This window comes from Nannospalax galili, unplaced genomic scaffold (genome assembly GCF_000622305.1).
Source record: "Nannospalax galili isolate Female #2095 unplaced genomic scaffold, S.galili_v1.0 scaffold974, whole genome shotgun sequence".
Classification (NCBI taxonomy): Eukaryota; Metazoa; Chordata; class Mammalia; order Rodentia; family Spalacidae; genus Nannospalax; species Nannospalax galili.
This window is the reverse complement of record NW_008335438.1, coordinates 2,854,526-2,869,630: the sequence shown is the minus strand read 5'-3', so window position 1 is coordinate 2,869,630 and position 15,105 is coordinate 2,854,526. Positions and strand designations below refer to the sequence as shown.

The following is a 15,105-nucleotide window of genomic DNA, read 5'->3' as shown; positions in this document are numbered from 1 at the left end:
CTTTTTGAGACAGGGTCTCCCTGTAGCCCCAGCTGTCCTAGAACTCACTATGTAAACCAGGCTGGTCTTGAACTCACAGAGATCCTCCTGCCTCTGCCTCCCAAGTGCTGGGATTAAAGGCGTGCGCCACCACACCTGGCTCTCTTGCTATTTCTAAAAAAAACTCATGAAGTCAGGAAGCTGGGTGGTTCTATATCCCATATTTATGTAAAGGAACTATTTGTACCTATTTCCAAATTGTAAGGACAAAAATCACAAAAATCACCTTACTACTCCCCAACCTCTTGCCACTAGTTCTCTGTCCTTTGATCTAGTTTGATTGGACATATTTAAGAATTTGGTACAGTGTAAAACTCAAGTTTTAAGTGTAGCCATTCAGTGTAAACCAAAGAGCTTGTTTTGATGGTTTTTATTCTATTGTACATAAAACATTGAGTAATACTCTTACTTCCTTACCTGAGAACTGGGCGCAACACACATCACCAATGGTTGGATAAAAATCAGAGCGTGGAGTCACTTGACCACAGTACTCACTGAGGGACCCCTGAAGTTCAGCAAGCTTATCTGCAGACACAAATCGCACCTTAGACAAACTGCAGCTCCTTTAGTGGAGCACGTTACGGTGACAGAACAAACTAAGAAAACAGACTCACGACCACTCTGCAGCTGTTGACAGAAGAAGTTCTCTGGTGTTTGAATGTGGGCAACCACACCACAGAACTCCTCACCCACACTCAAAGTTAGTACTTTGGGGATCAAGGCATTTCTGTCTACAACTATTTTGTTTTCAGGTGCCATTTTTCCAGCATCTTCAGGATTGCCTTATCAGAAAACAGAAAAACATCCTTTTAGTATCAAAGGAAAACAAAAACATCAACATAAGAAAACAGGCATCCTTGAATCATTTAGGAAGAGACACTGAGTATGAGTGGGCAATGTTCCTGGAAGACAGAAGTGAGAACTCAGGTGGTCTTCTAAGTATGATAGATGATTTTAACAAAGTCAGTTTTCCACATCACCCACAGCTAGAATAATATGAAAAGAATCAGTGGCATAAAATTTTCAGATCTACTATTCTTGAATAAAATCTTCCATCTCTAAAGCAGCTCAGGGAAAACATAACTTGGAGTAGATACCATTCACAGGGTCTCAGAAGAACAAACACCAGAGCAGAACCTACCTGACAATGAAATGGCAAATCCCACAGAAAATCATGTTAGAATACCAAATTTAATTTAAAATCATTTTAAAAACACATTAATAATTTGGTCAGAGGGACATAAAGGACAGTTTTTGCTCCTTGCCCTCCTAGGCCGACTAGTTCCAGGGGACTATGAGCATCTCTCAAAATGTCCTGTAATTGTGGTGGGTCACCTGTCCTCTTGATCAAGGAGGCCGAGAAGACCCCACCAGATGGACTTGAACCAGTGTCCAGTCTACAAAGAGGAGGGTCAAGAAAGAGGAATAATTTGCTCCATGCTTTCAAGCAAAGCCAACCATGGAGAAGGACCTTTGACTTATCTTCACAGAGATGGAACTAGTAAAAGAAAGGAACCAGGGGCTCCTCCCAAGCCCATGTGACCCCTAAGGAACAGATAGATCCTCAAACGACCTTAAGAGTAAAAATAAATTGGTTTATCTGGGCCATCTGTATGGCCTTAAACACCCAAAAGGAAAGTATAATCAAAGATTAAAGGGGTCAATATAATTTCTTAAGAGTCCATATGCATAGCTAAAGGCTACATAACAAGCAACAATACCAGATAGGAGATACCTTCTTTTGAGTTGTTGGCCAAGGTGGCCAAAGGGACTCCCAGATAGCAACCCAGCACAGAACTGGGAAAATGAACAGATTCCAATCTTATCTATCAGAATATTGACAACTGATTGCTGCTAGATGAGGAACAGCTGACCCTCCTAAAACAAAGACCTCTAGATAGGCTGACTAGATTCACCAGAAGGGCAAGTAGTGGGGAATGGCTAGGGGTGCCGACAACACAGCAGACAGTAGCAGGGATATCAGAGTATAAGGGCTCTAGTTGGGGGAGGGAGGCGGTGGGAGGGTGCCATCTGGGAAGTGGGTATATAGTTGAATAAGATGGTTTGGGATGTTCTGTGTGATACACACACACACACACACACACACACACACACAAATCAACAATTTTTTTAAAATGCATTGTATTTGAGGAGGAAGTATGGAAATTTACATCATGTTAATTAGTAGAGGTGATAAAGATTACCCTTGAAATCTACCCGATGACTTTACAGACATACACAGGTGCCAAGGATACAAGTGCAACTGATTATGACTAGTAATAATCAGATACATACAGATTAGAGATGCTTGTGCCAACATCTCAGTGTTAGTAGCAAAAATAATGAGTCTTTCTGCAAGGAATAATATATTCTAAAATGAAATGGAGATCTTTTTCAAAGGTTAAAAACTCATTCAATTTTATGTCTTACAGGGCTTATACTGAGTTCAATATTGTGTAACTGTATTAATTCAACTGTAAACCTAGAAACTTGCAGCCACTTGTGAAAGAGACGTACTCTTGCTCTGGAGTGTTACTGAATATGTTAAAGCTATAGTGAAATGCTTCTTCTAATGTGTACTCTTGTTCTGGAGTGTGTTACTGAATATGTTAAAGCTGTAGTGAAATCCTTTTTCTAATCATGTAGTTATTAAAAATAAAAAAAATACTGATAAAAAAATAATTCTTCAAAGCATAAAAATTTGTTCCTTAATAATTAGTAGATGTGAAAAATATTACCATTGAAATCCACCTGACGACTTTATATCCATGCTCAGATGCCAAGGAGCTCAGAAAGTAACCAAGTGTGACTAGTAATAATCAGATAGAGATTAGAAACGCATGTCCAAAGACCTTAATGTCAATTGCATTAAAAATGAATTTTTCTGTATGAAACTGTATTTTAATAATGAAATGGAGACCTTTTTTAAAGGTTAAAACCTCATTTAATTTTTTGTCTTATAGGGTTTATACTGAGTACAATATATTGTATAGCTTTAATAATTCAACTGTAAACCTAAAAATTTACAGCCAATTTTGAAAGAGATGCATCTTAGCTCTGGAAATTGTTATTGAATATGTCAATGCTGTTGTAATGAAATGCTTCTTCTAAGTATGTGGTTATTAAATAATTTTAAAAAATCATTAAAAAGTTCAAATAAGGAACAAGCAACGTAAGTACCACATCAAGAAAAACAAACAAACAAACAAAAATCAGAGCTGACCTAAGAGTCTGAAAGAGGAGGGGCTTTGAACTCCATGAAAAATAACTGAGCACAAGAAAACTCAGAGGAAGAAAAAAAAAAACACATGGCCTACAAAACTCCCAAGTTCTCAAGGGATGTATATTTATGGTCAAGACTTATGAGACATCATGATATCAACATACCAGAATCCTAAAAGACAAATGTAGTTTCCTGAAAGGAACTAAGTATAAGACAAGCATTCAAATAAAACCAAAGTCATTTCATTGTTTATAAAGAAATATAAGCAGTGTACTGTAGAAATGCTACAGTCTCATCATGGACCTATGTGGTCAGATTCTTTGAAGACTAAGGAAAACTGTGACAGACCACAAACTCAGAGGGCACCTGCTTCCTAGCACTGACTTTCTATGTGCAGTGCAAGAGATCATTGAAGCTGTGTCAGAAATCACACAGGAATGGATAGTGGGTCCCAAACCCCAGCTGAGATGAAAGCCATAATCTCAAATGTGAGAAACAAAAAGTCAGAAATATTTTACATGTTTCAGAAAAATCAAAATATAAATAAGGGATAGGACAGAAGAAAAACTCAACAGCAAGAAAAATGATCAACCATGCTGTTGTTTCATAGGTAAGAGAGTAAATCGAAGCAAGGGGGCTTAGATCCCCACTTTCAGGCCGGCTCACTGCACTGGTCAGGGTCTGCTTCTCACATTTAAGCAGGCAGAGTCAATTATCTCAGTGCCTCCTTCAGCTGTGTGAGCCCAACAGCATATCTGCCAAGGGTTCTTGTGATTTCTTTTATTATTTTATGTGTATGAGTGTATTGCCTGCATGTAAGTGCACCCATGTTGTGCAATGCCCTCGAAGTCAGAAGAGAGCATCAGATACCCTGGAACTGGAGTTACAGATGGCTGTTAGCTGCCATGGGGGTGCTGGGAATCAAACCTAGGTCTTCTGCAAGAGCAGTCAGTGTTCTTAACTCGCTGAACTATCTCTCCAGTCCCTCTTGTGATTTCTTAAAGTACACTTGGAAAACCTTGCCAGGTATGGTGGTACATGCCTTTAATCCCAACACTCAAGAGGCAGAAGCAGGTGGATCTCCAAGTTTGAGGTCACCCTGGTATATACTGAATTCCAGGCCAGCTGGGGTTGCATAATGGAATCCTGGCTCTCTCAAAAAAAAAAAAAATCACTAAAACCTACTACACATCAGATGTTATGTGCAGTATGCAAAGCAACTGGGAAAGGGAGTTGATTAAGGAAAAGTTCATAGTCTATGTTCTTACAAGTCCTAAATCCTGTTGACAGATGATACATTGGAGTTAGTGGGATAAAGGTTACAAGAGAAGTGAGCCTACTGAGAGGGCTCCACAACCCCAGGGGCAGCATGGACGTGCCATAGGCACGGGAGTGCTTCAGCAGGCAGCATGTGACACCAATGGCTCTGGGGCAGACCCTCAGGTATAAAAACGGCTCAATCAATGACAGATAGAGGGCAGGACAGATGCACAGGTTCAGTTTATGTTAGGGTCACAGACAGACTCGTAACACTGTTTAGCAATCTTCCACCTCTTCTATCTTCCAAAAGTCTCTCTACTTGAGGCCAAAGAGGGGCTTCACTCCAGAAGCCTCAAGCTCTGTACTGGCTTCAGAGCCGGACGCAGCCCCCTTAACACAGCTCCTGAGACCTGTGCTCTACTCCTGCTCATACCGCAACCTTTTGCTCCCCATCCTATTCCTACACCTTTTCTTGATGGGCAACTCTAACTAGACCTATTTTCAGTTTTTCAGACCCAACCCTGCCCTTTTAACACATTTACAAATGTGTTCTTTTCATCTTGGAACAAAGTCCCTACCTGGAATCTGTATTTCTTGCTTTGTATGGTATCACTTCAAGAAGGCTTCGTCCCAAGTCTTGGTAAATACTCTTTCCAGGGGCTCCCAGGACTTCTCCATCCCACCACTGCATAATTTCTTATCTGTACTGACTACTGAACATCCTTCATGGAGGCACCTCAATGGCACCTTTGCATAGACAGAGGTCAACAAATTCCTTTGTTCCTACAGACAACCTCAAGACGTTACTGATGAATGAGTCCCTTTTCCAGGGGCATTTATCTTTCTGTTGCTCTGGCATGGGTTTTCTGATTCTTTTTGCCAGCTCTCATCACAGATTTTCACTCCATGCTGTGGGCTCCCAGGTTTACTGTATTCAATACTTTTCCTCACTCTGTACCATCGACATTTATGGTTTCAAGTATGACTACTACTAGACCCTAGTTGTTTACACTTGTACCAAGATTTACATTTTGGAGATACCACGAAGGAAAGTATTGGAGAAATACAGACAGGAAATGAAATGTAACAGCAGAAAACTGTTTCAATTGTCATGAAGGATTCCTAAAGAAATTATAGATGGAAAGGATGGATGAAGGGAACAGAGAAAGAAAAGATAGACAAAAGATCTTTGGGAAGAAAAACCAACAAAGACTTGGCAATCAACTACACAGGGCATGAAGTAGGGGAGAAGGCAGGCTTAGGATGATAGAGTCTATCTTTGGGAGAAGATGATTCATCACCTCTAGGTTCATGGGCAAAAGACAGTGAGTTCTGCCCATGCCTAAAGTTACTGCAATGGAGCAAAGTAAAGGAGAAAACTATAGGGGCTGGAGAGATGGATCAGTAGATAAGAGCACTGACTGCTCTTGCAGAGGACCCGGGTTCAATTCCCAGCCCCCACGTGGCGGCTACGAACCATCTTTAACTCCAGTTCCAGGGGAATCTGAAGCCCTCTTCTGACCTCTGTGGCATTGCATGACACTGGTGCACTCACATACATGCAGGCAATACACACATACACATAAAAATAATAAAATAGAAAAAAAGGAGAAAACTATAAAAATGCTTATAAACAAGCAATGAAAAAAATATTCATGCCAAATATGATTCTCTTGTTAAACTCAAATGTAAAATCACACACAAAAGTAATCAAGAAATAAAAAACCTAAAACAGAATTCCAGAGCCCTCATTATTTGGTGGAATAGCCAAGCAAGGAAATCAAAGAAAATGAGAGCTAAAAGGCCTTCACCCTAAAGTGTCATGATTTTGAATACCATATTATAATCTCTAATAATGATATCAGGATTAACTACGAGACAGACTCAGGAGACAAGCAGGGGAAAGTGAGATTACATAACATTACTAAGTGAAAAATGGCCTCCATCTCCCTTGATTGAAAACTTATAGCACGATCATCATTATTAAGTCTTCACAAGGCCATAGTTGTCCTCTGTTTGTGGTTTAGTAGGAAAGACCCTGTTGTATAACTGCAGTCCCATACTGTCCAATATTTACCTGTGCACTCACTCTGAGCTGTACTTTGCTTCTGCTCGCTGGGTTTCACACCATATCCCATGTCTACAAGTACCTGGTCTAGGAGTTTCCCTAAAAGGTGATTAAGAAAATACAGCTCCATTGAGACACTATAGAAAGCACTATAGGCAAAGTACAAATAAGAAACCCATCAATCACATGACTCAGATGCTGTAACTACTCCTGCACAGGTGATCAGTTACTATGGTCAAAATATAGCTTAGTGTGGCTTAGCTTTAAAAAGCAGACAAAATTCCTAGTTACTTGACAAAAAATTTAATGAAAAGATTTATCTTCAGCGCTCTGAATAATAAGAGTCAGATATGACAAGCACACTTGGAATATTTATGAGAAGAAATCAATTTAAACACAAGATTACATGCCTGAAGCAGATTAGTCATAACTGACATGAAATACTGTCCAAAAGCTGGACTCACAAAACACTCATCTCAAACAACAAAAAAAAATTTTTTACTAAATTTCCACAAATTAGCTCTTCTACCAAAAAAGCTTGGTGTCATCCATGATACCCAGTCTGACAGTACAGAGACAGTACCTTGGAAACTGAGGGGCGATCATATAAAACTTAGTGTAAGAAATCACTTCTGAAAGATACTAAGCCACATGGAAAGCCAGGATTCCAAAGTGCTTCCACTTTCCCAACTTAAACACTAAGTACTAACAAAATGCATTCCTGTGAGAGCTGCTCAAAGAGCAAGAGCACTGTTGCTAAGGATGGGAAAATTCATAGCCACGCAAGAATTTCTTCCAGTAAAGGTGTAGAAGTGGCTAGATGTTATAATAATTATATTAAAATAATATAATTATTCTCATGTTAAGTCTAAATCTAGACTTTGTTTTTGAGCTAGGGTCTCCCTTTAGCCCCAGCTGGCCTGGAACTTGCTAGACAGACCCGGCTTGCTTTCAACTCAGAGATCCACCTGCCTCTGCCTCTCAGTGCTGGGATCAAAAGCATACACGACCATGCCCAGCCTAAATTTAGACTTTTATGCCATCTACTTCCATGAATGTTTGCCAATCTGTGGTAAATTGCAAATTCAAAGCTACATTTTTAGCCACAGTGGAAAGACTCTGGAGCCTAGACTTCTTAGCCTCACTTCCATGTTTCAGGTGGGAGCTCAGTAACATGGAAAAGGAAAACAGACTCTGCTCTCACCTGAGCTTTGCAGCACAACCTCCACAGCATAGGTGACTATGTCCTCCTCTAGGACATCAATGATCTTTACGGAGCAGAACTGTTCCAGCAACAATGACTTGATGGTCATGATGCAATCATTGCTCCAATCGCCCTCCACTGGGGTAACATCTGCCACAAAGCACTTGATGGCCTGGAAGATTTTGTGTGCTTTACTTGTAAGAATCAGTATCTTAAACTAAATCTTGGTAATTTTTTTAAGTTTTTAAAAGATAAAGTGTACTTCATGTGGAAAAAAAAATTTCAAAAGCCTTCCAGTACTAATCATGCAAACAATCTGAAATATGGTTAGATTTACCTCTTTGACACTTACTGGCAATGCTAACTTCTGGTACTTGAAGCTTCAGAAATTCATAAAAGGATAAAAAATTTTTACCACAGTTATACATCAATCCTAGCCTCTTTCCAATAATATATGAATACAGAAATGACTTTTCTTTTTGAGACAGGGTCTCAACTGTATAGCACTGGCTGGACTAGAACTTGCTTTATAGACCAAGCCAGCCTTGAACTCAGAGATCTGCATGCCTCTGCCTCCCAAGTGCTGGAGCTAAAGGCTTGGGCCACCATGCCCAGTCTAGAAATGACTGATTTTATTGAGCAGATTTAAGATGCGCCTTAAAACGTTACTTATTCACATGAGATTCCACTTAACTCATGAGTGATAACAGAAATGAGTCCAAATGGTTTTCATCTACACAGTAAGACACAACAGTAGGCACAGTGACATGGTGAATGGAAGCAAACACTGTGTCTACTGTGTCTGCTATAAATCACTGCTCCTTAGGATGCTGGTAGGAATTTAGAAAGGAAGAGACTCACATAAGGAGGAAGCAAGTCAATGCTTCTGTTGAGCTGGTGAATCCTGTCTATTGGAATTACTTCTTCGTTTCCATAATCAATATACAAGACCTGTGCCTTCTTCTGCAACACATCAACATCTTGTATTACTGCTCTGTTCCAGGTCTGCAAGGGAAATAGGGTGGCACTCTGCTTTAAAACAGAATTTCACAATCTTAATCTAAGAAGCCCTCAAGCAGTCTACACAGCAGGCAAACTAAAGTTCCTATTTTATTTGTAGACAAAAAGTCAACATCATTTTGCTGAGAAATGCCTAAAATTCTCTAATTAGGACCATGTAAAGATGGATTAACACTCTAAAGTTATTCCAGCCTAGACAACTATTATATATTGCCTCAGCAACACAGACAAGCACAACTTTGAAGGCCAGCAAACAGTATGTACACAGCCACTTAGGAACGAAGCAGCAGAGCTGGGGAGGGCTGGGGCAGAGAGGAGTTTGGGTAAACACTGCCTAGATACTGAGGGAGACTAGAGAGTGATCCAAGTCTGCCCAGAAGCCAGCTCATGCAGCTTTAATAACCCTTGGGTTGATGAGCTCACATCATCAAGGGAAGTTAAAACATTTTATTAAATAATTTATTTTGCCAGTGGTTACCTGATCAACTGTGTACTTGGCAACACAAACTTCCCCCTTAATAGGAAGATAACCGTCTTCATGTGCCATATCTGCATATGTCTCTTTTAAGGTTGTAGAGAGTTGGTTCATGTGTTCTAAAACCTCCAAGGAATACAACTGTACATAAAAGTTACTTGGGTGTTTGAATTCAGTAACTGTACCCTTTCAAAGACAGAAAAGACACAATAATTTGAGAAACAAAAGCAAGTGTGAATTTCTTAAAGTTTTATATCTAAGAGACAAAAAGTAGAGCATCCAGTTTCCATAATCTTCACTAATCTAACCAGGTAACTTTGGTAGCTGCCTTGTACAGTCAAACACAGATAGCAAACAAGGAGCTAAAACCCAAAAGTTCTTGGGATCACTGTGTAAGTGCAACACAAATACCTTTATTTCCATGGTTTTCTTGAGTTGTAGACGTCTCAAATCAGAAAACATTATTTTCCCAGCACCAGTATCCACTTCTTTAGTAACTCTGAGTACACAATCACTCTGCTGTGAGAAAGCAAAGGAGTTACAAGCACTCCTTCAGTGACAGTGGCTACAAAGCCTCACTCATGGGTTTAAATAAGAAAATAAAGGTGCACAGAGGGCCTCCTGAGAGCATCTGTCCACAAGCAGGGGACACAGCACTGAGGGGTCACCTGAGAATGAGTGGTCATAGGAAGACAACCTCAGCTTACTTTTTTATAGTTAGAATAATCCATTTAACATTTAAGAATTTTGTTGCGTTTTTGTTTTGGGGTTTTTTTTTTTTTTTTTTTGGTCTTTTTGAGACAGGGTCTCCCTGTAGCCCCAGCTGTCCTGGAACTCACTATATAGACCAGGCTGTCCTTGAACTCAGAGATCCACCTGCCTCTGTCTCCCGAGTGCTGGGATTAAAGGCGAGCACCACCACGCCTGGCTTGTTGTGTTTTTTGAGGTAGGGTCTCACTCTGCAACTCAGGCTACCCTGAACTATATAGCCCAGGCTAGCCCAAAACTCAAAGCTATCCTCCTACCTCAAATGCTACTTCCTACCCCCAAGTGCTGGGATTACAGGCACAGGCCACCATAGCCACCAACATTTAAAGACATTAAATTGTTAATGTCTTTAATGTCAACATTAAACTTGTTAATGTTTTTTAAGACTCAAAACTGGGGAAAAGATATTTTAAAGTAAAAGGTATATGCAGCTACAGAAAACCAAAAATCCTTTATAAATATGAGTTAGGCACAACAGAGTTATGAATGACTTGGCCAACATAGCTATCAAAATGAAGAGCTACAAGACAATGCCCCTGAGAGTGCTAAGCTGGAGAGGTGCAGGACCCACTATTAGAGAACCTGTACTTGCAGGGCTACAAAGAAAGGGTTCTCTAAGTGGGCTGGAAGACTTACACGGGATACAGCTATCTCAAGAAGACCGGGGGAAAAGACTGGAGATAAATAATTCTCAAAAGCCCCAAGCAGTCATAACATCCCATTGATACTGTGTATGTAATTAATGGGATTTTCTGTTTTTAAATAAACACTGGTAAAATGTAGAATCCAAAATAGCACAAATCTTCATAGAGGAATTATTTAAAATGTACTCTAATGACAAAAATACGCCATACCTCATTTTTCACTTCAGTGTTCTTTGCTTCATATGATTTATTCTTTTCGAGCTTGTGCAAACTGAAATAAAGTAACCAATTATAATGCTTATACTACAGAAAAAAATTAAGAATGCAGTTCATAAATCTCAATTATAGTAAATTCTCAATGAATTAAAAAAAAAAAAAAAAAAAACCCAGGGAGGACAAAACAGCTTCTTGAGGGTAACACTGGTGACAAAGCAAAGCAGCCCCGAGCTGCCAGTTCAATGCTCCACCCTGGGGAGCACAGCATGCTTCCTCAAAAGCCCAGTAAAGGGAATGGAACAGTCCAGGTCTCAGTTTTCCTGTCTGTAAAATGGAGACCTCACATTTCCTATACAGTCTCGATCAAATGAGACTGTGAAAACTGTTTTATAAACTAGTAAAGGCCATGGAATGAAGATTTATGTCTTTTATAGCCTACTTCAAGAGGCACAGTGAGACAACATCCAGGAACGCATGCGTGACTAGAAGTCAGGCACTGTCAATCTCTAGCCCTTAAAGTTCTAATGGTTCTATGTGCTATCCAGTGAGATTAGACTCGTGAAAACTGAAGTCTATAGTGCTACTTGCTTCATATTTACAGTTCTGCCTCAGTGCGTGAGTGGAAAGTAACAATCTGTACACAGTTCTGGCTTGCTTGATTGATGAACAAGGACACTTTCAGTATTCCCCAAGGAATGAGAGGAACAGCACTGACCTCTGCTGAACAGGTCTGCAGATGGTGCTGTGGGACGACCAGTCTCTCCTCTGGCACGCTGTGGAGCAGTAGTAGGTCTGCTTACACTGTGAGCACCTCAGCGACCCTGAAGAGCACAATCCACCTCAGCAATGCACTCTAAGACACTGCAGAGGCGATGCTGACTAGAGGGCACTCTGCTAAGCACTGAAGACAAGAGTGCTGCTTAGCATTAGGCCCTAGGAATGATTTCCAAACTCTCAAAACACAGAGCCAAAGGCTGCAAGCATAAAAATGAGACCAGCTCAGATTGAGACATAACTGAGCTTCCTAGGACACAGATGCAAACAAGACAGCACAGAAAGAAGTGGAACCAACAGAGCACTGGCTGCAGGGAAAAGCACTCCACAGGACTCTGAAATGATTCCTCATGTATTGTTTAAAAACAAATCCAAAACAGAATGAAGAGAATCACATGTGGAAAAACTAGGGCACCTCTGAAATAAAATTCCATACTATCAAGGTGGAAGAAACCAATAATCAAAAACCAAAAGAGAAATAATAAGCCCCCTAAAAAAGTTATTCTTAAATGCTTCAACCCTGAAAGAAAATGAAAAAAAAAATTAAAATCCAAATATCCAGAAAGCACACAGAAAAAAAAAAAAAGGCAAAGATTACTAACCATGAGGGAACTGCAAATTAAAATGAGAACATTATTCACCCATGCAGAAAGGCTACCATCACAGAAACATAGCACCAAATGTTGATGTATATGAGGATGAACAACTTCTGGACAGATGACTTTTACCTAACCTTGTAGCCAAAAAGTTAATTTGTTGTTGTTGTGAGACAGAGTCTCACTGTAGCCCCAGCTGGCATGGAACTTGCTTTCTGGACCAGGCTGGACTTAGGGATAAACCTGTCTCTGCCTCCTGAGTGCTGGGATTAAAGGCGTGCATCACCACACCTGGCCTAAAAGTTACCCTTCTGTTTCAAGATCATTTAACATTCTCTCAGCTTGCTTATAATGAAAAGCAAACTTAGTAGGCCTTGAGCTCCTCTTGTAACCTTAAACATACCGCTCTAACCCTTCACAACCCTTCCTTGTCCTTACTCCAGAGCAAGGCAGAAGGAGGCAATATCAAGCAAATGCTGTGGATATTCACTGAAAGCAATGAAAACTGTCCCATTTGTGTTGCAAATAGGTGGAATTAAACTGCTAACATCTGTTTGTGCTTGTGAGTGCTATTCTAGGTCAGTAGGGGTCAGAGGGGCAAAATCCTTTTCTGATAAGGGTCTGTTTTTATTTCTTCATTTCATGCTAGATATGCAGTTTCAATAAAGAGAGTGAGATTTCTGTTTGAGAGCACAGTTCCAGGAGAACTTTGAAGAAACAGGTTCTCAGAGCAGTTTTGGTCCTACTCTTGGCTGGAATGGATGCTAGGAGTCAGGCTGTGGCCCTTCAGGCATTGCCTTAAGGTGACATCACACAGCAGTGTGGACACAGATGTGGAGATGCACAGGGACCACTGCCTGGAAGTGGTTTGGTGGCTTCTTACAAAGTTAACCTTGTACCTAGCCTTTGACCCAAAAGTTTTACTCCTAGGTGGACAGCCAACTAACTGAAAGCTCAGGTCTACATAAAACTTAAAAATTATTAGCACTACACTTACAATAGTCAAAAGCTGGACACAATCAAAATGTTAACATGTGGACAACTTGTGTCAAAGCACCACAATGCAGAGGCTGGAGAACTGGCTCAGTGGTTAAGAGGACTGACTGCTCTTGCAGAGGACCTGGGTTCAATTCCCAGCACCACATGGGGCTAACAATGGTCCATAACTCCAGTTACAGGGGATTCCATGCCCTTTTCTGACCTCCATGGGCATCGCACAATACGGGTACACCTACCTACATGCAGACTACATACTCATACACATTAAAATTTTTTTAATTAAATAAAATTTCTTAAAAACCACATTGCAGAAGGTAAATATAATGTTGTCTATTAATTTAAGAAAATAAAATTTAAAACACTGATAATATCATACAATGAACTTTTCAGCAATAAACAAAAATTAAGAACCCGTACAACAACAGATTAATCGGAAAAGTATTCTAAATAAAATAAAATTTAAACAAATGGGCCTATGACTGTATAATTCCATTTATGTGAACTGTATGACAGGCAAAATTAGTTTACAGTGAGAAAGGAGAACAGCAGTAGCCTCAGGGCACAGCAGGGGGAGGGCTCTGAGAGAGGTTCTGAGGATACACAAATATTCTGCATCTTGATATGGTGTCTGTGCATTTCAAGGCAAAACCAAAAAAGTAAAAATCAAATGAGAAAGCAGGAAGAGCAGGAAGCCGTGAAGGTCAGTGGCGGCTACAGTGGTTAATGAGCGAAGCACTGGGTCGTCTCGGCTATGTACAGCATTTAAATTCTCCACCTGTTTAAAACTTGCCATAGTAAAAATCATTTTCAAATGTGTAGAATGATGATTCCATGGACAAAAAGTAAACATGCTTACCAAACAGGCCACAGCGATGACAGGTTGTAGACCTAAGGGGAGGTCCTAAAGAGTTGAAGAGTGCTGGATTATTTATGGACAAGGCATTCTCAAACAACTTGTGCGATTTTTTTGACTTTTCAGGAAACACATTATTGTTGGGCTTCTATGAAGAACAAAGAACAGCAATATTAGAACTTAGTAACTTTAAATACTAAGTTTGGGACTACCCATTAGTAAAACTGAGTATATAACACTTTTCCATATCCCTCCTATATGTACAACTAAAACCCTAAACTTAACATGCAAAATGATGATTCCCATAAGTTGTGTATATATAATTTGAAATTTATAGCTGTCACTGGAAAGCTATTCCAAGATAGGTACTGCTCAAAATCAAATTATAAAAAGTGTTCAAGTAACCCACAGAAGGCAGGAAAAAAATATGAATGCGGAGTTAAACCTTCATTATCAATGACTACATTAAATGAAATTGTCTAATTATACCAATTAAAAGACAGACTGGTCAAGTGGACTGAAAGATGTCACCTAACTATGTCCTGTCTGAGAAATTCATGTCAAGTATGCACATATAAACAGGCTGGAAGTGAAAAGATGGAAAATTACCTCATAACTGTTAATTACTAGGAAACAGGAACACTGCATTATATCAGATAAAAGATTAAAGAGGAAAGATAATGTTCAGAGGATATTACAAGACAAAACAGTCAATCCAGCTAGAAAACATCACAATCTTAGATGTATATGTAGTCAAAAACGGCTCCAAAATGTGAAGCAAATCTGAAAAGGGCAATCTATAATTATAGTTAAGAGATTTTGATGCCCCTCTCTCAACAATTATGTAACTAAATAGAAGATCAGCGGGCACCAGAACTCAATCAACATCAGTAGACAGGCTCTATTAGTTATGTACAGACCATTTTAACCAACAAAGGCAGAATGCACATTTTCTCTAAATGCTAA

The 15,105-nt window shown here is 39.8% G+C and overlaps 1 protein-coding gene across 1 annotated transcript in view; it reads right to left on the bottom strand.

The window, feature by feature from the left end:
- Tdrd1 (tudor domain containing 1) overlaps nucleotides 1–15,105 on the bottom strand; it is a 52,151-nt gene that overhangs the window by 22,086 nt on the left and 14,960 nt on the right. The window contains exons 4-13 of the mRNA XM_008830219.1: nucleotides 14,143–14,287; nucleotides 11,633–11,738; nucleotides 10,912–10,972; nucleotides 9,701–9,805; nucleotides 9,293–9,475; nucleotides 8,656–8,799; nucleotides 7,795–7,966; nucleotides 6,600–6,689; nucleotides 654–821; nucleotides 457–564 (exon numbers count right to left, since the gene is read on the bottom strand). Of these exons, the coding sequence (XP_008828441.1) occupies nucleotides 457–564; nucleotides 654–821; nucleotides 6,600–6,689; nucleotides 7,795–7,966; nucleotides 8,656–8,799; nucleotides 9,293–9,475; nucleotides 9,701–9,805; nucleotides 10,912–10,972; nucleotides 11,633–11,738; nucleotides 14,143–14,287 (1,282 nt within the window). The remainder of the gene's footprint in view (nucleotides 1–456; nucleotides 565–653; nucleotides 822–6,599; nucleotides 6,690–7,794; nucleotides 7,967–8,655; nucleotides 8,800–9,292; nucleotides 9,476–9,700; nucleotides 9,806–10,911; nucleotides 10,973–11,632; nucleotides 11,739–14,142; nucleotides 14,288–15,105) is intronic.